The sequence below is a fragment of the Dipteris shenzhenensis genome, chromosome 12 (assembly GCF_047967505.1).
Source record: "Dipteris shenzhenensis isolate YYH24624 ecotype China chromosome 12, Dip_SZ_1.0, whole genome shotgun sequence".
NCBI lineage: Eukaryota > Viridiplantae > Streptophyta > Polypodiopsida > Gleicheniales > Dipteridaceae > Dipteris > Dipteris shenzhenensis.
This window is the reverse complement of record NC_141607.1, coordinates 26,361,143-26,388,468: the sequence shown is the minus strand read 5'-3', so window position 1 is coordinate 26,388,468 and position 27,326 is coordinate 26,361,143. Positions and strand designations below refer to the sequence as shown.

Sequence of the window (27,326 nt, the reverse complement as noted above, 5' to 3'; positions counted from 1 at the left end):
ATAGATGCATGCTCACAAGTAAGAAGTTGCCTCACCTTTCTACCTATTTCTCTGCACATTGTTCTGCAATGATAGTGATTCAAACTACTTTGCATTACACATGCAATCAGCTCTTCTTGAAAGACGCCTAACAGACACGCTTATAGACGCTCTGCAAAATTATTTTTTCTTAATCAGAATGTTGTGGTGTTGAACATAATGATATGTATGCTGTGTGGTTGCAGGAATCCCATTTCTACAGTGTGCAATGGAAATCTTACAACCAACCGAATTTTTAATTTGAATAATTCCGCACGCTATCGATGAAGAAGGCAATGAAGATGGGAGCGAGGACGAGGATGCCTCCAATTAGTCGTAAAAGTAGTGCTAGCTATTCTTTTTTGTACTTGAAGCCATTGGCTTGGCTTCATGCTATATGTATATACACTCCTCTTATTTTTTGTACTTGAAGCCACAGGTGGCTTGGCTTCGTGCTATATGTACATACAAGCACTTTTTGGGCTATGAATTAATATACAGTCCTCTTATTTTTTTGGCATTCAATTTCCTTGTGCAATGTTTTATCAATGGCTAAGGTATGGTATAGGAATGTATTAAAGTAGCCACCTTAGGATGTGGACCAACCCTAATCTCTTTATACCACTCTCCCTTCTATTGAGATATGGTTCCATGAGCACATATTAGAGACTAAGGTATGGTATAGGAATATATTAAAGTAGCCACCCTAGGATGTGGACTACATGATGTGAGGATGTGGATCGAGGACATCCATAAGGAGAGATGTGGATCAGAGAATCCCAGAAGTGTTGACTATTCTAAGGGCTCTCTCTATATAAGAAGCCTATCATGTATTGTTGAATAGAGAAATGGACATACACATATTACAATAGACATTTGAGTGTGCCTACATCTCTCTCCCATATGACTTTCCTTATCAGCTTCGATCCTCCTTGATCCCTCACTTTTACATGGTATCAGAGCCGATGGTGATCCATTCTCCCTTCGTGAGTGTCAAGCCCTCCTTCCATGAGACATCTTCCATTGAGAGAGATTTCCGTCAGAGAGAGTTGTTCCGTCAAGGCATCAAGCCCTTGTTCCGTCAAGGCACAAGCCTTGCCTTTAAGGCATCTCCATTCCATCTTCAGCTCTTCACATAGAGCTCATCCTCGTTTTCGTTTTGAGGTAGAAAGTGTCCGATTTTTGTTCATTTTCGTAATGAAGTTCTTGCTTGATTGTTCTATGAGAAACATGTACTCTGTTTACTCTGTTTACTCTGTTCTCTGATTTTGAGAGACTTCTAAGGTTCTCTCAGTTCATGTCATGAGTCTTAAGAGGTGCTGAGGCTCTCTAAGGTCAAATTTCATAAGTTTCTACTTCGCACAGCGTCAAGTAGACATCTAGAAAATCTAGTAGATGAAGTCCAGAACTCAGCAAGCTACTTACAAGTGCTCCTTCATCCCTTGGCTCCTACAACTCCTTCAATGAAGCTGGCGCCGAAACCACTGGCTTCTACAGCAGCAACAGTGACTCAAAGGCTCAGCAACACCCCGGCTGCCTAGTAACAAACTCAACTCCAAAGGTGACTCTTCTACAAGCCCTCTCAGCCTTCAAGTGCCACTCAGTGGCTCGCTTCAAGCTCCCAGAGCAGCAAGCAACCCACAATATCGGCTCTAAACGGCTCAGCCCCTTCTTCTCTGCGCCAATCAACGAGAAGGGCGGGGATGGTGAAAAACACTGCGAGTGCCACCTCAGGATCCAACAACCGGTCTCCACGGCTCCATCTACAAACACAAGCTTCAACGCTCAACAGCCCACGACAGCGCACTCAACGCGGCCTTCTACAACATCAAGCAACCCATGCAGCACTCAACGACTAAAGCTCCCAGGCCAGCGGAGAAACTGAGCCCTGTGTGCCTCCAGCGGGATGACTCCTCAATGCCTCCATCAAGCCATCGTCTCAAAGCAGCTAGCATAGAAGCACCAAGCTACAGACGACACAAGCAAGGGACTGGCAGCCGCAGCAACCGACACCGCCCAACGACACGAAATCCCCAAGGCCCAGCGTCTCTCTATCTTGCCATTGTCGGGCAGACTCCTAAGCTTCACGATCAGCACCAGCCGAACCCAAACGATGCCATATCCAGCGAACGGAATTCTTCGTCGCTCTCCACCGCGTCGCCGTCGTCTCGTTGCAGAGAAGCAAAGCTTTCTTTTATCTCTTCTAAGATTAGACCTTAGAAATTTGACACGTGGTAGATAATCAAGGCTACTACCTATGACCTTGGTTAAGTCTATGGCCTTGGGTTAAGTTTATGGCCTTGGGTTAAGTTTCTAGTTAGATTACATTTACCATGGTTAAGTTTATTTTACCTTGGTTTAACTCATTTGGGCCAAAAATTTGCCATGTGGCATAGGGCCACCTCAGCACAGTAACCCCTTGCCAAGCACAGTTTGCAAGCTGCATGTGAACAACCTATGCCACATCATCAAAGGCCCCTTTTTTATCAAAACGTCAACAAGCCGTAACTTCCAATCTAGGAAGAATTTGCATACACTCCAAAAAGGAAAAGTGATTGTATTTTCAAGCTCTATGCACCTGTCAAGTCATAATCATTGTAAGCAATTAGACACTACCATTGAAGCAAAACGAAACTCATGGTAAGACCTTTGCAACAAATGGAAAAGGAACGCATGAATGCCAAAAGCATGCCAAAAGCACAAGTGCATGAGATGACCATAGCATAGAACATGGCATCCACACCCACATAAAGCATTAAAAAACATGAAAGAACAGAGCGTCATGCATCAAGTTATATTAAGCAAAGAAGAGAACGGCATCGACAACATGTATTGAGAAGCAAAAAAACCTTGCCACCTTTAGCCCACACTTTTGTAAATCAACCTGACCACCTGAGAGTAGCTATGAAAGCACCCAGTGGAGGTATTGACATGTAAAAACCACACTTGACTACCTTAAGTAGCAATGCATGCACTAAGGGGAGGTGATGGAATGTAAACTCACATCTGACCACCTTGCGGTAGCCAATGGATCATGGCACCAAGGGGAGGTGTTGAGATATGGTGCCATGAGCACATATTAGAGGCTAAGGTATGATATAGGAATGTATTAAAGTAGCCACCCTAGGATGTCGACTACATGATGTGAGGATGTGGATCGAGGATATCCACCACAAGGAGAGATGTGGATCAAAGGATCCCACAAGTGTTGACTATTCTAAGGGCTCTCTATATATAAGAAGCCTATCATGTATTTTTTAATAGAGAAATACACAACACATATTGCAATAGTCATTTGAGTGTGCCTACATCTCCCTCCCCTATGACTCTCCTTATCAGCTTCGATCCTCCTTGATCCCTCACTTTTAAACCTTCTCATTCTTTTACCGTCCTCTTGGGCCCATCTAGCTCCAAGACACAATCCTGGCTCTACGGACTTGCCACTGTCCATCAAATCACATCACTTAACAAGTGGTGGCATATTGTTAACCAATCTATCAACACTACGAGAGCTTGCATTAATCTGTGGCAGGAGTCATGAGGGTGAGCTCCTCATCATCATATCACTTCGTCCCTAGAGACATGTGAGAGAGGTTGAGGGAGGTTCTTGATCTAACCCATAAATGGACAGATTCTAGGGTTCTGCCTACATTTTGATACCATTCCTTTTTTGCATACTCCATGGGAATCCTCCTTTGTAAATAGTGGAATCCATTTAATTGAAAAGGTGAGTGAAAGTAGTTGAGCCTTGTAGTCATGTTTCGGAAGCTACTAGGAAGAGGTAGCCACCACCAAATCTCAATTCAGGGCCATATAGGCCAAATTAGAGAAATTAGGTATAGTAGTGGAATTAGGATTAGACCATCCCTTTGTAAAAGGTCATGTATAAAAGCCAAGTCTTTTGACTTTGGTCTTAATTATCAATACAAGCTCACTCTTTCCCTCCATTCTTGTATTGTGACTGAGTTGCTTCCTTCCTACCTCCTTGTTGTTGCTAGTTATGTTCCCCCTTCCCCTTCACCATGCTCATGCTTGCTTCTTCTTTCCGTGTGGAGCAACTTGGAGCAAGAGTCACGAGGTCATGGATTGTGACACCCATGGACCAGGATACTTCGAGAGCTCATGTCAATTTACGGTGGGAGGCATGAGGGTGAGCTCATCATCGACATAACACTTTGTCCCTAGCAACATGTGAGAGAGGTTGAGGTAGGTTCTTGATCTTTCCCTTCACAAAGCCACAAAACACAAAACAAAACAAAAGTGACAGAAAAAAGTAAACAGAGAGAGTGGATTTTATAGTTAGACTCTTCTCATTCCAGTAGTTTGATTTAGCATGTCACTATTTTGTTGGTGTTCAGGATTAGTGGAGATTCATCTCAACCAAATCACATTATCATAAACCCCTTATTTGTACTCAAGCGGCCTATAGAAGCAAGGTGCATCCTTGTTGTGACTATAAATCTCTGCGCATAGGATTTTGTCCATCCAAGGAATAATGGTGAAAACCATTGTGCTCATGTTTAGTAATCCTACTACCTCAAGTGGTAGAGAAACCATGGATTCACAAAGTTCATGTTGTAATCATTATGTTCATGGGTTTTTCTGGCCTGAAATGGTTTTAGTCAGCAGCAACTAGTTGGGATTGGTTTTTGAAACCAAGGAGCAAGACTTTCAAGGAACAAGTAGAGAATATTCGGAGGTGCCTACTAAGGTTTTTGTTAATATGATTCGAGTGGAAATAGAAAGTAAATCCACAACCAATGGTAAAAGTCATGCAGAGACCAAAAATGAACCACCAAAGTCAGAAAGAAGAGGGTGACAAAACAAAGGACTACCCTAAGTTCTTTTCCAAACACACGGTAAAGGAGGTCAAATTATTAGAAAGAACAACCTATGCAAAAGGAAAGTTTATGCAAGATTCCTTAGATGTGGATTATTCTAAACATTCTCCTGTCCAAGAATTGAACTTGGGAATTGAAGAGTCATTAAAGAAGATCAACATTTTGATCTCAATTGACACCACGAATGCTGCATGAGTATCTAGCATTGTTTGCAGGATTCAAGGATGTCATTTATTGGTCCTACAAGGATATGAAAGGTATTCCTTCTCATTTGGGATAGCATCACATATATCTCAAACCTAATGCCATGCCAGCCTGCCAAAGTCCTTGTCATTTGAATCCCAAATACTCGTTCCAACCTGCTAAAGACTTTGTCATTTGAATCCCAAATACTTGTTGTTAATCAAGGCTGAGATTGATAAATTATTGGATGTTGGATTTATCTACCCCATTGAAAACAGTGAGTGGGTATCACCAATCATCATTTTTCTTAAAAAGAACGGTGAAATCAGGGTGTGCGTGGATTACAGGTTGCTTAATGTGGCCACAAAGAAAGATCACTTTCCATTACCACTCACTGATATAGTCATACACAATGTTGCAGAGAACTTTACTCTTTCTTGAATGGATTTAGTGGTTAGTATAATCAAGTTAGCATTCACCCTGATGATCAGGCTAAAACTACTTTTGTCACTAAATGGGGCACCCATGTTTATAGGGCTATGCCTTTCGGGTTATGCAACGCACCTCCCACTTTCCAAATAGTAGTCACTCAGGCATTTCATGACTATCTAAGAGATTTAATGGAGGTCTTTTTAGATGATTTTTGAGTGGATAGATGGGAAATACATCATCTTAACTCCTTAGGAGATATTTTGCTGCGACGTAGGGAATATAGCATGTCTCTTAATCCCAAAAAGTGCATTTTTGTTGTGCCATATGGGTTGCTATTGGCATATGAGTTATCTCAAAAAGGCTTAATGACCGATGTGAGAAAAGTAGAAAATTTTCAGTAATTAGAGCCACCCAAGTCTGTCAACGAACTTCAATCTTTTTTGGGTCATGTTGGTTTTTACCATGGGTTCATACGACATTACATCGATAAAGCTACACCAATGACCAAATTGCTTAGGAAGGATTCAAATTTTAAATGAAAATATGAATGAGATCAAGCATTCAAGGAATTGAAGAAAGCACTTATTGAAGCTCCCATTTTGGTTTCACCCAACTAGGATAAAGAGATTCATGTGCATGTGGAAGCTTCGGCAATTGCTGTTGGAGCAATTTTGTACCAAGTAGATGAGAAGAGCTTTGATCATCCGATTTACTATGCTAGTATACAATTATTGGCTACAGAGAGAAAGCATATACCACTGGATGAGAATCACTTGGCATGATCTTTGTAGTTCAGAAGTTACGGTATTATCTGCTAGGGAATGTATTTGTCTTTTATGTGGATCATCAAGCTTTCAAGTACCTCATTGTAAAACCTTGTTTGACTGGTCTAATTACATATTGGTTACTTATCCTTCAAGAATTCCAATTTCGAATAGTACTCAAAGTAGGAAGTCACACGTTCCAACAAATCACATGTCATGTGTCAAAATGAAGGTTCGAATGTGGGGATTGATGATGAGTATCCCGACGCCATGTTATTCACTATGGATGCGGTTCTCAATGGTGTTATTCTGGCATTGGTGAATATCTTTCCACTGGAAATTTTCCTATTGATCTCATTGGTGTAGAGAGAAAGAAATTGATAATAAAAGTTGCATCCTTTGCAATTATTAGAGGTATGCCTGATAAATTAGAGGTATGCCTGATAAATTATTAGAGGTATGCCTGATAAATTATGTCAGGTGCTGTCTTACCTAATGAGGCACATCAGATAATACATAGTTGTCATGATGATGCTCGCAATGGACATTTTATAGGACTCAACACAGGAAGAAAGGTGTTGCAAAAGTGGCATTTTGCTAGCCACATGTATTTAAGGATCGTAAATCTTACATAAAATGATGGGATGTCTATCAATGCATCGGTAAACTAGGTCCAAGAGATCACATGGCAATGGACGCCATTGTTCCACTTAAGCCATTTGAGAAATGGGGTATAGACTTTATTGGTATGATTAGTCCACCTACCAAGGGGAGTCACAATGAGTATATTTAATAGCAATGGACTATTTCACCAACTGGGCCGAAGCTCATGCTTTCACAACAGAAAATTCTAAAGATGTTGCTACATTTCTTTATGAAAATATCATTGTGTGGTTTGGATCTCCAATCAAGCTAGTGTCATATAGACGAACCCATTTCATCAATGATTCTATTGAAGCTCTAATGGAAACTTATAAGATTAAGCACCGCAAGACTACCCCTTAATTGGGACAAGAAATTGCATTCTGCGTTGTGGGCATACTACACAGCTCACAAGGTTACAATTTATGCCTCTCCTTTCAAGTTGGTTTATGGACAAGAGGCAATTATTCTAATTTAGTCGGAGCTAGAGTCCTTGCGGGTTGTAGCATAGCTAAAAAATGTCACTAGATGAGTCTGAATGAATTGGATGAAGCTCGATTGTTAGCTTCTTAAACCAGAGAAGCTATACAAAGGTGACACAAGGAATGGTATGATCGTCACCTGAAGGATAGAAAGATGGAATTTTAGGAAGGTGCCTGACTCGAGTCAACGAAGCTCGGTTAAAGAATTATTACCCATAAAATGCTCCTTTGAAAAATGAATTTCCTTATAGCTAACAATTTGCTAACTTAGAAACTAGAATTAGAATTTATGACTATGTGCTAGGGTAGGTTAGGAGTGGTTTTCTATACAGCATTTCATCATCTATATTTGGTTTTTTCTAGGTGTAAACATGTCAATTAGGAAGTGCACTCAAGAGGCAAAAGGAAAGCAAGTGATTGAAGAGAAAGAGCCATGGGATCAACATTATAGTTGAAGAAACATGGTTGATGCTGACTTTACCAACTCTAACTTGATGAAACAAGAATGTTGGATGATTGGGAATTTGGCCCGTCTTATAAAACTGATGGTGCATCTTCTTTCACGCCCTTAGTTAAAGTTTATGGTATCGCATTTGGAAATGCACATGTTAATCCAATTGGTTAACAATATGTCCTTTGCCAAATATGTGTGGAAATACATGTAATATCTTACGATTTGCAAAAAAGGCATGTAATATCATCATTTAGAAGAGCCATGTACCATGTTCCCTCCACTAAGACTAATAGAGAATAGAGACATTGGGTCACATTGGCCTAAGAGAGTGAAAACGAGGCTAGTGGAGAATAAGGGTTAAATTAGGGCTTGGCGAATGGTCATGTATAAAAGCCAAAGGATTTACTTTGGTCTTCATTCTTGCAAGTGAGTGGGGCTTACATTGGCCTAAGAGAGTGAAAAAGAGGCTAGTGGAGAATAAGGGTTAAATTAGGGCTTGGCAAATGGTCATGTATAAAAGCCAAAGGATTTACTTTGGTCTTCATTCTTGCAAGTGAGTGGGGCTTCAAGCTTCTTCTACAATGTCTCCTCTCTTAGTAGCTTGTATGTTGTGCTTGATGTCTCTCTACTCCCTACTATCCGTGCCATGCCTATGTTCTACGATGATTGGCGCCCGTTGACCACTACGTATATGATTGCTTCTCTAAGAGGGTTGTGTGGAGGTGAGCTTTCCACTGGCATGAGTTTCAAGATCCTCGAACAACAATGGAGTTCCTCATTGCAAATTTTTGGTGCCAGCTTCTCTCGCAATCTACCCATTGCCCACCATCAATTCGAGTAGCAGACGATGGCTGGTGTTGGAGCTGTAGGAGCCAATTTCGGGCTTTTTTTTATGTTTTTGGTGTTTGTTTGGCTTGAAATTTGCTGTGTTAGTAGCTTGTGTATAGTAAAAGCACATAAAATTTGTCATTTTGAAGTGTTTTGTCATTGAAACTTGATGTCACAACAATAGTAAACTTGTAAAAATCATAAAACAAAACAAAGATGGTGTTTTTTGTGTTCTTGTTCTAGATAGGTAGGTTAGACCCTAGTCCACACCTCCAGTAAAAAAACAAATTGAGAAACTTGCAGAAAATAGCTTCATTTGACAAATTTTTGACACAGTAGTGGGGAAACATAGAGCACATGGTCATCGCAGGTGGCCATTCTTCCCAGCTACCACAGACTTTCCAGCCTTGCACATTTATTACTGACATCCCATGTGCCTGCCACCTATTTTGACCCAAAAATAGGCATTTTAATGATGCCCATGTCATAGAAAGTGTTGATTTTTGTGCTTGTTTTGCATGTTCCAGCTCCAAAATACCTTGTGCAAGCCAAAAGACTGCCAACACCTATTAATTAATGTCTTGTCTACACCCTCAATATAAGTGTTTGGAATTGCTGCATTTTGACCTAAGTGTTAACGTCAACTATATTCTATACGTGGTACATGCATTAATCTGGTTCCCTTTATTCCTTAAGCATGACATTGTGATTGCCCGCATGCTGAACATACACTTTACCCATTTGGAAGACAATGCTTTGAATCAATACGTTTGAACAATCTTTTAGTTTATGGACTAAAAATCATGTGTTACTAGGAGTTTTTCATGGCACTTTCCAATGCAATGTTTCAAAATGACCTACTGAACCCTTTATTCTACTCTAGTACATGGGTTAGGTATCTCAATAATAATAGTTCTCCCCACAGTTTTGTGATCTCCGTTTTTCCAAATTTCTGAGACATCTCTGGTTACTTTGTAATCAAGACAGCATCCAGCATTATAAGGATCAAGACAGTGCAACACATACTCTTAGGTCTGCATTCAGTATTACAAGGATCACAAAGCACAATGCTTGGTATGGCAATTGGAATTTAAAGGTAGTGTTGTGCTTTTAATCAACCCAAAGAGGTGAAAGAAAGAATTTGCCAGGCTTCAAGCCCTTAGAAGTCAACCTTTAAAAACACATAAATATTAGATTCCTGAATATTAATGGGTCAAATATCGAACCCCAGCAAGTGCATGCTTACACGTGCTCACAGTTAGCAAAAAATTGAATCGTGCTCCATGCATATTCTATCTACTCCATTTTAGTAACCCCTCTTCAGGAGCTATGTTAACAGGTCAAATGTTCCACCCTCACCTCAAGCTTGTTGCCTCGTACCATTAGAACAAATAATGTCTTCTTGAGGAACCAGCTTGTCATTGACGATAGTACCTTCTTCCATCTTTTCGGAGTCTCTTGTCAGCTTTGTATTCCTTAAACTAGTAGAACTTTTCCGTTGTGAATTGACAAATGATTTGAAGTAGAGTGAGAAAAAGACCACTACCTGCATCGATCACAGGTTGCTTGCAATTTTATGTGTGTGGAAGCATTAAACTTTATATAAGATGATGCTTGGGAAGAATGTTTGGAGTTAAACAAATTCAACTTAGTTTGTAAATAAGTAGGAAAAAAACAAACGTGTAAGAAGACCAGGCAAAGAAGGGGACGACATCAAAATTCATCCATCCTCCATCGTGTGATCAATGTTAAGAAAACAAACAACTTCATGCATATACTGACCAATGAAGAAAAGACGAGATAGGAAGCCTTACCCCTCCCATGATCTGCTGCCAACTCAAAGGGTGAGCAAACCATATACATGATAGAAGGATGCTCATGAGCTGCACATTGATAAAATCAGCACTGAGTTCATGTAAGAACAGAACTGTTTCACTCAATAAGCATCAAGATGATAACTTGGTTGCACCTGGAAACTGTTACTGATATCTTGAAATGATGCACAAACATACATGCTCAGTTGTTGACGGTCTCAAGCAAAAGAACTACTATTGAAGACCCTTTACCTGTCTGGTTGTCATGATAATAGAGAAAGTTAAAGCCCCAAAAGTACGAATTGTGTAAGAAATGAAAAACTGGCTCGCCGTAGCCACCTGCAATACTGTAAATTGTCAGCAAAAGTATCCACACAATATTTCCTTGACAAAGACACACACAGATTTTTAGGGTTTAATACTGAAATAGAATTTTAATCGTCCTCTTATGAGCACAAAGGAATTCAATACTCCTTGTCACTGCCAACTGATGCATAATATAATAAGAAAACGTTTGTACATCCCTAAAAGACTTGCATACAAACTTGTTTCTATATGCTTGCCCATGAGCTGCACCCATGGTGCTTTGCATCATGATTTTCCTAAGATCTTTTTTTTCTTCTCTCTGTATATGATCAGAATCTGTTAAACAACTAACCATCTACCAAGGCAATGGGAAAGATCACCCAAAAACGCTGCATACCATAGATAACAGCAGGATATCAAAAAGACAATCTGGATGTCGCTGGATGAAGTCTATAACAAGCATCCACTGTCCCTGAACCAGCAGTCCTAGAAATATCCAAAAATTTTGCCTCAAGAAACTGCAATAAAGACATCCATGTGAAGAAGAGCAACTAGCCCAGCAAACAAATTTATTCCATGGACACATCATCAGTTTTGATGGAGCAAGTTGGTTGCAGTAACCCACCCATCATACTAAGGGCAGAGGAACACAATGTCACATAGAAAATCTGATTGTAAATATCCATGTTATAACCCTTGAAAAGTTTATCCTGAAACGTGCTTGTAAAGCCATCAAACCTGAAAAAACACAAACCATAAATTCATAAACCCAATGACATATGTATGCAAGAGCAACCCTAAAAATTATTAATAGCTGTAGGCTTGCCTTCTGGTTGCAAAACCACATTCAAACCACATCAGGCTAATTATATCACAATTTCCCTACACAGCGCCCGACTCTTGTCCCTTTGCCTCAACCTGTCTACGAACAAAGCAATTTGGCGATAAAAGTTTCCCTTTAGGACTTTCTTTTGTGACCATTAAGTAAGTGTTTTTTGTCACCTCAAAGTGTAAACCCACCAGAAAGACTTTCTCTGCTGCTTGCACATGTTATCCAGTGCTTAACCTAGTATCACACTTACTTCCCTGGCTTAGCTTTAAATGAACTGAGTATGCTTTCTTGCAATGTATACATGAAATGTTAGGCAATACAACAACATTGAAATGTGATTAGTAGAGTTTGAAAAGGATGGACATTACCCAAGATAGCCCATCATAAGAAGGATGCCCCAAATAGTACTCTCTGTTCCTTCGATGTAAGGTGAGGTCTCAATGCCCACCTGTCAAGATGTAAAGACAAAGATTTTTTCAAAACCAAGATTGGCAGCAAAAAAAACTAAAATATATGATCTCTTCTAACCCTATAGCCGTAAACACATACTCCTAAGAATACAATTATAGCAAAATCTACTGAGTAGGGTTTCATACATCAATGTGATATTGCTTACAGTCTTGGTCTTCTACAAGACAGTCACATTTAAGTCCAAGAAGAAATGCCCTACGAGTATGTTTATACATCATCCACTCATCTTTGGACAATGCATTCGGAAAAAAATCGTTTGAACTAGTTGGGTGATTCGTCTACTAATGTTTGCATGAAAAAGAGTTAATGCACAAAACCCGAAAAATGAAAAAAACCCACATGTCTTTCTTGTGGGTGGTTGGGGGGGGGGGGGGGGGGGGCGCGACAGGGAACCACATTGATTTTTGAAGCTAGCCACTAATTCAATGCTCAACACAGAAGGCTTGTACACCCATAACCTTCTCAACACAGGCTCAGTCTGCGAACAAAGTTGGGTTAGTTTTCTTCTTTTAAAAATGTATGCATGGTCCATTGAAAAGTAACTTGAGAACAACATACCAGCTAATCAGCAAATCCAAAGGCCACACATTATGAAATTACTGAACATGGCATAAAGGAACATGTTCATTTGACAGGGCACTTCTATTTTACTCATTTACTTACTATTGTTTATTGTGCACATGTTATTGATCACACATGTGAGCTCGTGAATGTTTTTACAGGGCTGGCCATCTTCATAAGCAAATCGTATGCAACCAAGGGGTGACAGGAAAAGACCGTCAACATCAAGCCATGAAAATCATGAAATACTAATAATTCATCACTGTCAATAGTTTTAACCATGAGTACACACCATCTGCCATGGTGGTGTCCCTTAGACGCACGAGCTAGCTACACTCGGCACTTCTTAAAAAGTCCAGCCAGCCACCATACATGAAAAGATGTAGGAAACTGTAACATGACGTGGATTCCAGGCCAAGTGGAACTTTTTTAGCCCGTAGGGCTTATTCACTTTTTCTGGATCACCCTCCACCTGATCTTAAATTATCAGAATGCCATACAAGATTGAGATGCTTCACACCCATAGGGTGTTCCTCTAAGCTGAAATCTGAGCTAGTATCCACACCCCTCTCGAAACATATCTTCCTCGTACAGACTTCATTTCTCGATCCATCTGAGCCAGTGTGTTTCTCCTACAACGCTTTCTCTCTCTAAATTAGTTCTCCACTTTTCCAAGATGGAATCACCCTGTTCTACAGAAATTTCTACTTTGCTTCATAGTTCCAGGCCAGAGCTTGCAGCTGGACATCACCACAACACAAGATAGGCTCCTCCAAGTTGACTTTCATAGAAAACCTTGAGAGATTTCTCCAGACGTTTTGTAGTTTCAAGGCATCAAGGCATCATCCTCTTCAAATAGGCTTAACCTCTATGGATGCCTAAACAATGGCTGAGCTCCAAGTACTAGCTTAATCTCATGTTAGAAAATAGGAGGGAATGAATCACTCAATCCTCCACCCAAGATCTCTCCAACTCTCACACACTCAACTCAGATAGATGATCACAAATGCAACAAACACACACTCACAAATATAGACAGAATAGATGGAGAGAGAGAGTATATTCATCCACCGGATGGTGGGCAGAAAATGGCTCCAAGGGAGCAGTACAAATCACAGCAGGGTGCTGGAGCAAACTGATGAACTCTCTCTCAAAAACTCTCCCAGATCTGAGTGCTGAACGCTGCCTTGGAAAAGGCTTTCTGTAGTGCACTGGATGCAGGGATCAATGGAGAAGTGGGCCTTTTATAGACACTGCCCAGGCCCCTTCAGATGACCGACCAGCAGGGTCGGTACCCTGTCTGGTGGCCGACTTCATGGGCCCCATAAAACTGACCAGGGTTGGCCCTGGTCAGTGGCCCTGGTTGGGCGGACTTGGCCTGCCACAGGCCCCTATATAAGGGTGCCCTGTGCAGCCAGTCTGCGCTGCTGCAGGAGCCTCCATGTGAGCCTAAAGCCACCTTTTACCTGCTGTTGCAGGCTGCGACCAGCCCGTGTGCTGGTCGCCTATATCTGCCATGCTCTCCTCCCTCTGGTTCTGGCCTGAGTCTCTCTCCCAGCCCTCCTATCTCTCACTGCCCCTTGTCCCCTCAAATCGGGGGCTCACAAGTGGGCACAGTGAGAATCTAACACCCCCCCTCAATGTCACAACTGTGGGCCAATCCCCATACGTCTGATGAGGTGCTCCATCTGTTCTCGAGGGAGTGCCTTCGTGAAGAGGTCGGACAAGTTGTTGGCGGTCGGGTAGTACATGAGCTCGATCACGTCGTCGATGATGAGTTCTCGAACAAAGTGGTAATGAACTTCTATGTGCTTGGTCCGCGCATGGTACACTGGATTCTTGGCAATGGCTATGCAACTCTGATTGTCGCACATCAGCACTGTTGCGCTCTCCTCAACCACAGTGTCTCACAAGCTGTTGTACACACGGCTCTGTACTCTGCCTCTGTAGATGAAAGGACCACTGTGGGTTGCTTCTTACTCAGCCAAGAGATGGCACCAGATGCAAGTAAGAAGCAATACCCTGTTGTTGATCTTCTGGTGTCAGCGTCACCCGCCTAATCACTGTCACAGAACCCGCCTAGTTCGATGCCTTTGGTATAGGTGAGCCCATAGGTGCAAGTACCCTTTAGATACCTCAGCACCCGTAAACCTGGGACCTTGTGGTAAGATCAGAGGACCACACCATTGGTGGGACTCTCGATCTCTCTCTTTTGTATTGTGTCCATAGCTTTGGACGGAAATATATTACTTTGGTGGTTTCTCTATCTGGCTGGTTCATTGTCTATGGATGAGTCTGCACATCTATTCTATGCACATTAAGTTAAGAAGTTTGTGATTCCACACCCCACACCACACTGTGTGAGCTCGTGGGCTATTCTATCAGTCTTCCGCTGTGCGTACCCTCTGTTGGGTCATTTCTAATTCCGCTGTGCGTACCCTCTGTTGGGTCATTTCTTACAACTAGATGGATAGTTGTTTAAAAGTATGCTTTCTTACTTGCAGTAGCCTAAGAACATAACAGGAAATAAGTTTCCCAAACCACAACATAAACTGTTAAAATAAGGAATTCCATCATGAAGAATGGTGGAGAGAGAGTGTGTGATTCTAAGCTATTACTTACCCAAATGGCCAACTGCCTAAGCATAAAATAGAGTCAAACTTCAAATTGCAAACAAGACTTTTGAAGTGTGGAGAGGTACTTGGTACATACCAGATCTGTCCTCTTCTTCAAAGCCTTAATGCCTTAAGAATTTGTAGAGCTTCTTTCGTGGATCAGAAAGTGCACCTGCCCACTTGGCTTAAGTATGAGTGTAGATCCGCTAGAACTGATCTGAAGGCTGCCAAGAGATTGCAATAGATCTAGAGGAAGCTACGGAGCTGTCAATTGCTAAGTTAGTAACTAGTGCAGCTGATAATATCATGTCAAAGCCCGCAGCAACGAGGTATACAGCCTTTAATTATACGGAGTTAATTAAGATGAAAGGGCAAGTAGCTAAACATGATGTCATTGTTGACACGTCCCAGCACTCCTGAAACCCCTGATCTGCAAACAAACCACACACAACATCAGATCTGAGCAGGCTGCTCACCACCCAACCATGACATCTACGGGATGTGATCCCGAATCAGAAGATGTCCCCTCCGAGCCACGAGCTGAGCTACTGGCACGAACTCCCAATCAGATCCAAACCAGCCTGGTGTCCCATACCACCAGGTGGCGCTGTGAAGCCCCGGATCTGCCACTGGGCCTTGGGCTACGCTAAGATGCAGGCGCGCGTCCGCAACTCAATCCAGGTCAGACCTAGCACCTGGGAACGAGACTTGCTCCCAACTGCACACTGAGAACTGAACCCCCTGGGCCTCCTTTATAGACTCGGGCCCCGGCGCCAAAAATAGCGAAGACCTATAAATAGTTCGTACCCTTGCCACTCAACCCGAGAATCAAGCCTACCTAGCTCTAAGCCTCCCCAGGCTAACCTGAGCTAGTTGTGTGTACCTAGTACACGTCAGATACCAATCCGTGCACATGACATACTCCCCCTCCTCTAAGAACTCACTCTTGAGTTCGCTAAGAAATCTGGAAATGTTCTTTGGAGGTTTTATAATGTCTCCCATGTTGCATCCTCCTCAACACGATCCTTTCACTTAATCTTGTATTCCGTGATAGTACGATTACGAATCTGTCTTTCACGAAATTCAAGAATACACTCAGGTTCGTGAGGAATAAAAGTCAAATCTGTAACTTCTATAATCTCATGAGGAGAAACAAGTTGATCATCTGCACCCAAGACTTCTTTCAGTCTACTCACATGAAAGACTGGATGGACTTTAACAGCAGGAGGCAATTCTAGTCGATATGCAACTGGTCCAATTCTTTTAATGACCTTGAATGGGCCACAGTATCTGGGGGATAATTTTGGAACCAAACCAGTACTTAGGCTCTTGGATTCCTTAGGAATTCGCAAATATACCATCGTTCCTTCGTTCCCATTTATTACCTGGAATCTGTAATGGCTGTAATAAACCCGCGCTTCTAAGGCGCTCGGCCTTAGTAACCTAACAAACTCGGCAACCTACTACATAGTTCTCAATAAATGCACGCATCTTAGGCCAATAAAAGGTATGCTTCACAAGAGACAGAGTCCTATGTATACCTGGATGTCCCGCACTAGGAGCATCATGACACTCCCAGAGAATCTTGGATTTAAGGTCCAGAACATCAGGCACACAAATCTTTTCATTCCGGAACAGCAAGCCGTTCCTAATCATCCACTGACCTCCCGCCGCCTGTATCCTAGGGGGCACAATCCCTGAGTCCTGGTCAACCATGGAGCTCCCATCCTGGACTCTCTGCCAATAAGAACTGAAATGACTATCAGTTGCGTATAGCCCCCTCAAGGATTGAAATAGGTCTGAGGATATTTTCGTAAATGACAAAGCATTTACAAACTTAACTCGACTTAAGGCATCCGCCACACTATTCAACGAACCCTTACGATAACGTATTTCGAAATCAAAATCCTGCATTAATTCTATCCATCTAGCTTTTCTTCCTCTCAATTCTGATCCATCACACACATACTTAATTGACTGATGATCAGTCAATACAAGGAACTTTGAACCATACAAGTAGTGTCTCCAAACCTTAAGAGCATACACTACAGCATAAAGTTCCTTCTCGAGTGTGGGCCAACGATATTAATACCTTCAGAAGAAATCTTGTGTCCTAAGTAAATGATCTCCTTCATAAAGAAGTCACATTTACTCATCTTGGCATAAAGCTTATGCTGTCTTAGAACAACTAAGACAACTCGGAGGTGTCCTATGTGATCCTCAAGCGTTTTACTATATACCAAGATATCATCTAAGAACACTACAACAAATTTGCCCAGAAAATCCCTGAACAAATCGTTCATCATCTGCTGAAAAGTAGCAGGAGCATTGGTCAAACCAAAAGGTAATACGAGGAACTCGTAATGACCATACCTAGTCCGGAATGCGGTCCTATCTATGTGTTTAGCATAGATACGGATTTGGTGATAACCCGTACGCAAATCAATCTTAGTGAAATACTTCGCTCCGGCCAAACGGTCTATCAAATCATCGGAACGAGGTAAAGGATAGCGGTTCTTAATTGTCACTTTATTTAATCGTTTATAATCTATACACATTCTCCAGGAAGAATCTTTCTTCTTTCTTAAGAGGACAGGTGCACCCCAAGGTGATTTACTTGGGCGGATATAGCCCATATTCAGGTAATCCTGAAGCTGGATAGCTAACTCATCCTCCTCTACCTGGCTCATCCTATAAGGTGGTACACTGATAGGTTGAGCCCCTGGGACTAAGTCTATGCGATGATCTACTGCCCGTTCTGGAGGTAAACCTTCCGGCAGTTGAGCTGGGAATACGTCCTTAAAATTATCTAACAACATTCTCAATTCACGGTGTTCAAACACACTTAATTCATTCTTGTTAATTACCGAAACAACAAATGAAGAAAGTGGAATCAAAACACACTGATAGACATCATAATGAGAATTGTTTAATATATTCCGAAGCTGCATCGCAGATACAATAGGCCCCTGAAAAGAGGGAATTTTATCACACTGAATACAAAATTGGGTGTCCTTATCTACAAAAGAAAGCGTATGCTCCGTCCATCCGATCTGAATATTGTGGGTTTTAAACCACTCTATCCCGATCAACAAGTCTACATGCTCCAGATGCATAACATAACATGTAAGAGCTCCTGTGTAGGCTTGAATCCGGATAGGAAGCGCTTCAACCTTGCGATTTCCCAGCTGGAAGCTGCACCTCGTAGGTGTGGTCGCTAGGTACTGTGGACAGCCCCATCTTCTGCACAAATTTGTAATTAACAAAATTGTGAGAGCTGCCCGGATCAAAGAGAATGTGAACCTGTTGGTCCCTAACTTCTCCATAAACTCGGAAAAGATCATGGGAACCAAACAATGAAGTATTGAAAGTACAATTACAAGAGAGTGGGCAGGTAATGACATTTACTGAAATACCTGTCATCGCGACTTGGTTTGCTCCCTTGGCTGCGGTACGTGGACCCGCCTGGAGTTTCGGTCCTAGCACCAACTTATGATTCTTCCGCTTAGGACACTCATTCTTTGTGTGGCCCCGCTCCTCGCAATAGAAGCATCGCCCTTCTTTCTTGAGCCTCAGAGTGCGAAGGAAACGGGCTTTACCATTCTTTGCTGGAGTTAAGCTTTTCCGTCGTATGTCGAAAGAACTTGCGTTTGTTCTTTCCACTCGTGTCGGTAACTATGGTTGCTTTGGTACCGGCCATAGTATCATCATATATGCGCGCATAAGTCATGGCCTCCTGCAACGTTGTGCATTTGTTGTTCTTTATATGCAACTTGTAGGAGTCTGACAAACCATCCACGAAGAAACCTAACAAGGTCACTGGATCCATCTTAGTGGCCCTGGTTTGCAAATCCCAAAATCTTTGAAGATAAACTTCAAAGGTCAAGTTTAATTTTGACATATCGAGGGCTTTGAGCTTACCAACGATATCGTAATCATCCTCCTTCAGGAACTCCTTCCTGAAGATCCCCTCAAAATCTGTCCAAGTATCAGGCTTAGGCTGGAGTTCTTTCCACCATAGCAAGGCTTTACCTGACATAAACCCTGCTGCAAGCTGGATCTTTTTCTCATCTGGATAGGGGTGGAATTGGAAGTGTACCTGCCACTTGTGTAACCAAGTGTCAACTACCTCCTTTGTTCTTGACTTTTGGTCACCCGGAAAAGGATCTGGAGTTATATTCGGGCCTAGCACTGAAGCCATGGCATCCACATGCGTGAGTGCCTGTACAGTGCTAGCCAGAAGGGTGAGAGTTGCTTGTATCCCCTGGAGTTGCTGTGTCAACCCCGATTGATTAGCATTGACCTGCTCAAATTTGCCATGAAGAGCAGTCGTAAATTCACTGAAGGCCTTTTTGGTTATCAGGTCATCATAGAGACCCTGATCCTCCTCTCCCACAGGAGTGTAATCCAAGTCCTGCTCTCCCATGGTGAACTCGGGATTTGGAGCATCAGACATGGCTGAAATCCGATTGAATACGAACTGAGAGAAATAACTGACTGAAACGAAGCACAGAGGAGAATGGAGCAGAAGAAAACCGTCCCGAAAGATGCCGACGGAAGGAGATGCTGGAACCTGGCGAATCAGAAGCCCACGAATCCCGAGACCTCTCTGAACCCGCAACCGGATGCATGCGCTGCTGAAGTGGCTGTACGGTCTGCTGACGCAGGCCGTACGGTCTACTAACGTGGCTGTACGGCCGCTGACGCAGGCCGTACAGATGCTGACGTGGACTGTACAGCGTCCGTACAGTCTGCGGGTACCGTTTCGGAGCAGGGGGTGCTGACGCAGGGCTCGCTGCAGTGGGATCCATACAGATGGCGCTGGCTGTGGCGTAGGCTGGCGCAGGGTATTCCGTACAGATCCGTACGGTGCTGATGCAGAGCCGTACGATGGCTGACGCAGGTTGGCGCTGGCAGTGTACGGACGCTGCAGACTGTACGGTGCAGAGGTAGCGCTGGCGCAGGCAGGTACGGCTGGTGCAGGCTGGCGCACAGTTCAAGGCACTGCTTCGAAACACTAGGCTGGGCTTGTGGGTAGGCTGGTACCCTGCCCCCCACCTATATAGGGAGCAGGGCAGCCTTATTTGGAAGCTCTGCTTCCAAAAAAGGCCAAGCTCCCCTAGCTTTGGAGGGGTGCTTTTTCGAAAAAAGCACCCTCTGCGCAGGCTGTATACAGCCTTCTGCGCAGGCTGTATACAGCCTTCTGCACAACCTGTTCGCCGCCCCACGAGCCTCTCTTTGCCCCTGCCTGTACCGCACTGTCCTAGGCGTCACTTCTACACCTCCCTTGCAGCTTTTTTCCGCCTTTCACTCCAACCTTTCTGCTCTCTCTCCACTTCCTACAGCCTTCTCTCACAGGCCCTTCAGGGATCTCGATTTCTCTCTCTCCTTTTCTTCTTCCTTTTCCCAGATATCTCTCCACCCCTCCTAATCCAGGTATCCAGCAAAAACGCAGCAACAGATTTCGAAATTTAGGGCATACCTGGAGGAAAAACTCGTCAAAAGTTCTCGCATCAGAAGTTCCTACCTCAGGAGTTGGCTCTGATACCAACTGACACGTCCCAGCACTCCTGAAACCCCTGATCTGCAAACAAACCACACACAACATCAGATCTGAGCAGGCTGCTCACCACCCAACCATGACATCTACGGGATGTGATCCCGAATCAGAAGATGTCCCCTCCGAGCCACGAGCTGAGCTACTGGCACGAACTCCCAATCAGATCCAAACCAGCCTGGTGTCCCATACCACCAGGTGGCGCTGTGAAGCCCCGGATCTGTCACTGGGCCTTGGGCTACGCTAAGATGCAGGCACGCGTCCGCGACTCAATCCAGGATCAGACCTAGCACCTAGGAACGAGACTTGCTCCCAACTGCACACTGAGAACTGAACCCCCTGGGCCTCCTTTATAGACTCGGGCCCCGGCGCCAAAAATAGCGAAGACCTATAAATAGTTCGTACCCTTGCCACTCAACCCGAGAATCAAGCCTACCTAGCTCTAAGCCTCCCCAGGCTAACCTGAGCTAGTTCTGTGTACCTAGTACACGTCAGATACCAATCCGTGCACATGACAATTGTGTTGTTTGACTCAACGTCAACGCACAATGTAATTAACTCCAAGCTTGTAAAGAGGCTGAAACTAAAGACTAGCCCAATCTGACTATGCATATACAGTCAGAATGGCAGATGGAAGTTCAACTGAAGTATGGGACCAAAGGGTTACCCAGTTGGAGCTTCGAATTCAGGACTATGCTGAGAAGCTTGATTTTGAAATGACTAAGCTTGCTCATGCAGACATAGCCCTGGGTAAGACTTGGCATTCTAGGAGGAATCCAACCATAGATTGAAAAAAGCACATTTATCAATTCAAGATGAATGATGTGCTATATGTCTTACGAGGTAAAAAAGATATACCTCAAGGGCCGTTGGTTTCCGTAATAAAAATTCGAAAAGCTCAAGAAGAGTTTTGGTTTCTTTGTACAGCATCGGTAGAGCTGATTGATGATTCTTCGGCTAGCACTGATGTTGCTCAAAATGGAGAGATGGCCAAGCTGGCTGATCAAATAGCAAAGAAGTTCTCTGATTGTTTTAGGGATGAACTACCTTATGGGTTACCTAAAACCAGACTGACCGGTGAAAAACAGCTATGGCTTCACTTCAACGACGGGATTTATACTCTCAAAAGCTCTCCCTCACTCCCTCTCTCTGAAGATACACTAGGGCCCAGGACAAATCGTCGGGCTGGACCCCCCCGAAGGTCTTTATTCATTCAAGAAAATCTGTTACAGAAGTTCAGCGTAGAGCTATCTCGTAAATCTCCATCACAAAACGTGAAAAATCCCTTCTTTTTTCAAGAGCTTCAAGCTCCATTCAAATTGGCAACATGCCACTTGTCTAAAATCTAGACTAAATCCTATTACATGCCTCTAAGGGCCATTCTGGAGTCTTCAAAGCTCTCGGTCACACGAACCGCCTCCTAGATGCTTGTCAGGCTCCCATTTCGCTTAGGAAAAATAATCCTTCCTAGTACCTGCAACAATTAATTAAAGCCCACCACCATGGTACCCATTAATTGTTAGCGCTTTGCATGCAAATAACACACTGTGGACTAATCCTAGTCACGGTGGGCGTCCCCACTGAACACATGTGCACATCTAACAAATATAAAAATATATATATTTATTCTCTGGTTGATCGGAGTCAACACTCTTGATTATAATTAAGGAGCTTTGACCAAGGGTCGAGGCGCCTTAATTATACCCAAGTCTCTCCAACCGAAGTTGGCACATCTTGGTTAACCGAGGTTAACCCTCTTGGCGCATGCCAAGTCTTGTTAACCGAAGTCAACACTCTCTGACCGTAGTCAGGTTTACTTGACTAGAGTCAAGTATCTTTGACCGTAGTCAATCCTTTGACCATTAAAATAACTCTTTGACCATAATTAACACATATAAAACTCTTTAATTATGATCAAATAAATCGTCAACTATACTTTGACTTAGGATATTTACATGGTGGTGACATTACCTCCAGAGCGGAATGTTCAGCATAAGATTGAACTAATCTCGGGGGCAGAACCTGTAAATAGACCTCCCTATAGGTTGAGTTTTACTGAAGAGACGGAGGTGCGAAGACAACTGGAAGAATACCTCAAGTTGAGGCAGATTCAACCAAGTTTCTCACCTTTTGCTTCGCCAGTGATATTATAGAAGAAGAAAGATGATACTTTTCGCCTCTGTATAGATTATAGAGCATTGAATAATATCACTATCAAGCACAAGTATCCAATGGCTCAGATCGATGATTTGCTAGATGCATTACATGGGGCCGTAATTTTCAGTAAGATAGATCTTAAATGTGGCTACCATCAGATCCGTATTAGAGCCGAGGATGTGCATAAAACCGCTTTTAGAAGCAGGTTTGGACATTATGAGTTTTTGGTAATGCCCTTTGGACTTACCAATGCTCCAGCTACATTCGTCATCTTATGAACGATTTACTACGTCCGTATATCAGAAAGTTTGTAGTACACTTTATTGACGATATTTTGATATTCAGTAAAAGTATTACTGAGCATCACGAACACTTAAGAATAGTGTTCAGTACTTTGACTGGCTTTATGTAAATAAAAAGAAAACTATACTGTGTATGGTAAGACTTGAATATTTAGAATTCATAATTACTCCTGAGGGGGTAGAAATGGATCCAAAGAAAGTGACTGCGATACTGACTTGGCCAATCCCTCAAAGTCTGACCGCTTTGCGATCATTCTTGGGATTTGTCCAATTTTATCGAAGCCATATCAAAGGATATTCCGAAATAGTATCGCCATTGACTGATCTGACCTCAGATAAAGTACCTTTTATATGGGGGCAAAATCAACACGAGAGTTTTAACACCATAAAACAAGATGTGGTCTCACAACCGGTGTTAAAAATAGTTGATCCCCAGAAACCGTTTTTCCTTGAAACCAATGCAAGTGGCATTGCGGTAGGAGCGGTTCTCCTCCAAGAGGAAAGGCCAGTAGCCTTTAAAAGCAAGAAGTTTTCTCCCTCTCAACAAAATTGGCCAACTCATGAATTAGAGTTGTATGCTGTTGTCCATGCTTTGAAAACATGGAGACATTATTTGTATGGATCAGAGTTTTATGTTAATGTTGATCATGATACTCTGAAACATTTTTATAAACAACCTGGCTTAAGAGGCCACCAAGCTAGGTGGGCAGAACTCATGCAAGAGTTTAATTTGACGATTCGGTACCGAAGAGGGAAGGATAATAAAGTTGTTGATGCGTTGTCATGCATTATGCATAATATGAGTTTCACAGTATTAGAGAGTGCTCTAATGACCGAGATTAGAGAAACTCAAAAGGTGGACGAGTTCGTCCAAAGCCTTTAACCTAAGGCTCACGTATTCAAACCCGGGGAGAAGGATGACCTGGCATCCAAAAAAGGCCAAACTTATGCAAGATATGCCATAAGGGATGATATGCTGAAAAGAAATGGCAAGGTAGTAGTACCTAATCAGAATGATCTCAGGCAAAGAGTCATTCAACAATGCCATGATAACCCATGTGCGGGACATCCAGGAGTTGAGAAGACATATGATCTCGTGAAGCGAGATTTCTTTTGGCCAAAGATGAAAAAGCATATTCATGAATATGTGACGTTTTTTTTCGTGTCAGGTAAGTAAAGCAGAGCGGGTGAAGCCACCCGGACTTTTACAGCCCTTGGAGATACCATTGGATAGGTGGGAGAGCATTTCCATGGACTTTATTGTAGGTCTGCCTACGACACAAGGTGGATATGATTCTATCCTTGTGGTTGATCGTCTTACCAAGATGGCTCACTTCATTCCAACTAAAGAGTCTGTTAGTGCCCCGCAAGTGGCGGATTTGTTTATTAGACATATATTTCGTTTGCATGGATTACCCAAATCCATAGTGTCAGACAGAGATGTCAAATTTACCGGTCATTTTTGGACTACGGTGTTTGAAACACTAAGAACTGAGTTGGGAATGAGTAGTGGGAATCATCCAGAAACGGATGGTCAGACGGAAAGAATCAACCAAATTTTAGAGGATACGCTTAAAGCATATATGTCATTGAGGCAACATACATGGGACAAGTGGTTGCCATTGTTAGAATTTGCCTACAATGATAGAAAACATTCCTCTACAGGGTTCAGTCCGTTTGAGCTAAACTATGGTTATAGACCAGCGAATCCAACTACAGTTGGAATACCTCAGAGAGTGCCTAGTGCCGCGAACTTTGTGGTTCAGATGCGGGAGATGCTAGCACTTGCGAGAGCTAACATCCGCCAAGCTATGGATAGAGCTAAGGCGTATGCGGATGAAAACCGATCCGCTAGAGAATTTAAGGAAGGAGAAAAAGTTTTTCTCAGAGTTCCTTCGCATTCTAAGTCTTTGACTACAGGAGAGTGTGCTAAGTTATCACCTCGATATTGTGGGCCATGGTTAATTCTAAAAAGAATAGGCAATGTAGCCTATAAATTAGAATTGCCACAGGGTTGTAAGGTGCACCCAGTGTTTCATGTTTCTCGTTTAAAGAAATTTTTGCATACAGGTGACTCACTAATCGAGGGTGTTGTTTTGTTTCAAAAGATAGAGGATAATGCAAGACACAAACCAATAGGAATCCTGGACCGAGGAACAATGCAAGTACGCAATCGGAAGATACCCATGGTGTTGGTTGCATGGCATGGTTTACCTCTATCAGAAGCTACCTGGAAATCCGTATACCAGTTACGGAGAGTATTCCCAGACTTTATCATCGAGAACGCTGATGCCTGAAGAGGGAAGGAATGTTACGCTCAAGTCCAGGTAACATAACCTCGGAAGGGTCGGTCGACATTTTCCTTTAAAGGATCAATGTTTGTATTATATTTGTTTGGGCTTCATGTAAATTATCAAAAAGGAATCAAGGTCAAGGTCCTTGGTGAGGGTGACATGGCACTAGACTAGGTGGATCTAAGGCTAAGGGACCTAAATGCATGAAATGTGCCAAGGGGCAAATGGTTTTAATGATATCCCAAGAGAGGGGTAAATGATGCATTAAGGAGGGACCCTAAAATGAAGACATGTCGCATACTAGATCCATCTAGGGAATTTTGGGGCTTGGTGGAAGTGTGTAAGCAGGATCCTTCACATAACGATTCAAATGAAGAGAAAAAAGCTTACTACTACCACCGAGATCGGCTGGGAGGTGATTTCGTGTGCCTGTGCCTGTGCCCGTGATTCAATGTAAAGCTAGCAGTAAGCAGTTCTGGATGTGTCAATTCTGAATGAATCTGGGAGGCCTAGGGCCTTTCATTTATAGACTTGGCCTAGCAAAAAGCTAGGGCCTGCTTTCTAAAAGCTACTTGTACAAAAGCTAAGCTTTTAGTCTTTTTCCTTCTAAACCCGGTGCTCTTGAGCTTTTAGGCGTCTTTTAATCTTGTGGGCCCTCCTTTTAATGAGGCGCCCCCTTGTCTTTACTTTTTGAGCCTTGTGGGACCCCATTCTTGGGTCCTTTTTGCACTCTCTTAGGTCCTACACATGGCACAAACAAATTCCAACACTTTAACCCATTAGAGGTTAGTGAAATGCATGCATTCCTAGTTCTTGGACTATTTCTAGTCCCTTGTGGGCATCCCCACAGTTTTCTTTCTACCAATGCAGGGCAAAAGTAAAACAGTAAAACTTATTCTTGGTTAACCAACGTCACCATTCTTTGACCGAAGTCAATTCTAATAAAGATTACTCTTTATTTTCTTAGAAGAAGTCCCAAATGGTAACATCCCCTCGGCTTCTAAACAGTTGTCCTTAACTGAAAAGCTTCTTGATACAACTGTAAAACTTGAGGATACTCTAAGAAGAATTTCTCATTTACCCACTTGGCATCAAGTGCCGAATAATTCTTAAACTTGACAAGGTATCTACGGATAACCTCTGGTCCTTTCTTCTCTGTATGATATACAATTTGTTCTGGTTGGAGGATCTCCTCCATTTCTTCTACCTCAAGTGGCTCTTCTTGAACTGGTTCTATGGGCTCTGGTCCTGGATACTTCTTTAGAAGACTCACATGAAAAGCATTGTGAATCTTTCAAGTCTCGGGCAGCTCTAGTCGAAAAGCGACTTCATTTATGGCCTCACTAACTCTGAATGGTCCATAATACCTAGGAGACAACTTTGTGTATACTTTCTCTTTTCCTTTCATCTTTCTGAGTCATGCTTTTCCAAACTTTAGTAAGACCCAATCTCCTTCTTGGAGCTTTATCTCCCTCCGGTGCTTGTCTGCTACCTTCTTTCGCTTTTGTTGAGATCTTTCAATTGCTGTCCCTACTTGAGAGAAAGTTGTATCTAAGTCTCGGACATACTGGTCGACTGCAAATATCTTGTCCTTTCTTCTGAGGATAGGTGTTAGAATCACCTTTCCATAAATAACTTCCAATGGGGCTTTTCCTGTGGAGCTATGAACAGTTTTATTGTATGCAAATTCCAAAAGAGGAAGATACTTTTCCCATTCGACCTTCAGCTTGGATGCATAACACTTCAGAGGATCCAATACCGTGGAATTGGCAT

General features: G+C 42.7%; 1 protein-coding gene across 1 annotated transcript in view; it reads right to left on the bottom strand.

The window, feature by feature from the left end:
- Positions 1-9,772: 9,772 nt before the first annotated feature.
- LOC147896037 (UDP-galactose/UDP-glucose transporter 5-like) overlaps positions 9,773-27,326 on the bottom strand; it is a 42,498-nt gene continuing 24,944 nt past the window's right edge. The window contains exons 7-12 of the mRNA XM_087382380.1: positions 11,965-12,044; positions 11,390-11,502; positions 11,162-11,250; positions 10,711-10,797; positions 10,459-10,527; positions 9,773-10,190 (exon numbers count right to left, since the gene is read on the bottom strand). Of these exons, the coding sequence (XP_087238506.1) occupies positions 10,005-10,190; positions 10,459-10,527; positions 10,711-10,797; positions 11,162-11,250; positions 11,390-11,502; positions 11,965-12,044 (624 nt within the window). The 3' untranslated portion in view covers positions 9,773-10,004. The remainder of the gene's footprint in view (positions 10,191-10,458; positions 10,528-10,710; positions 10,798-11,161; positions 11,251-11,389; positions 11,503-11,964; positions 12,045-27,326) is intronic.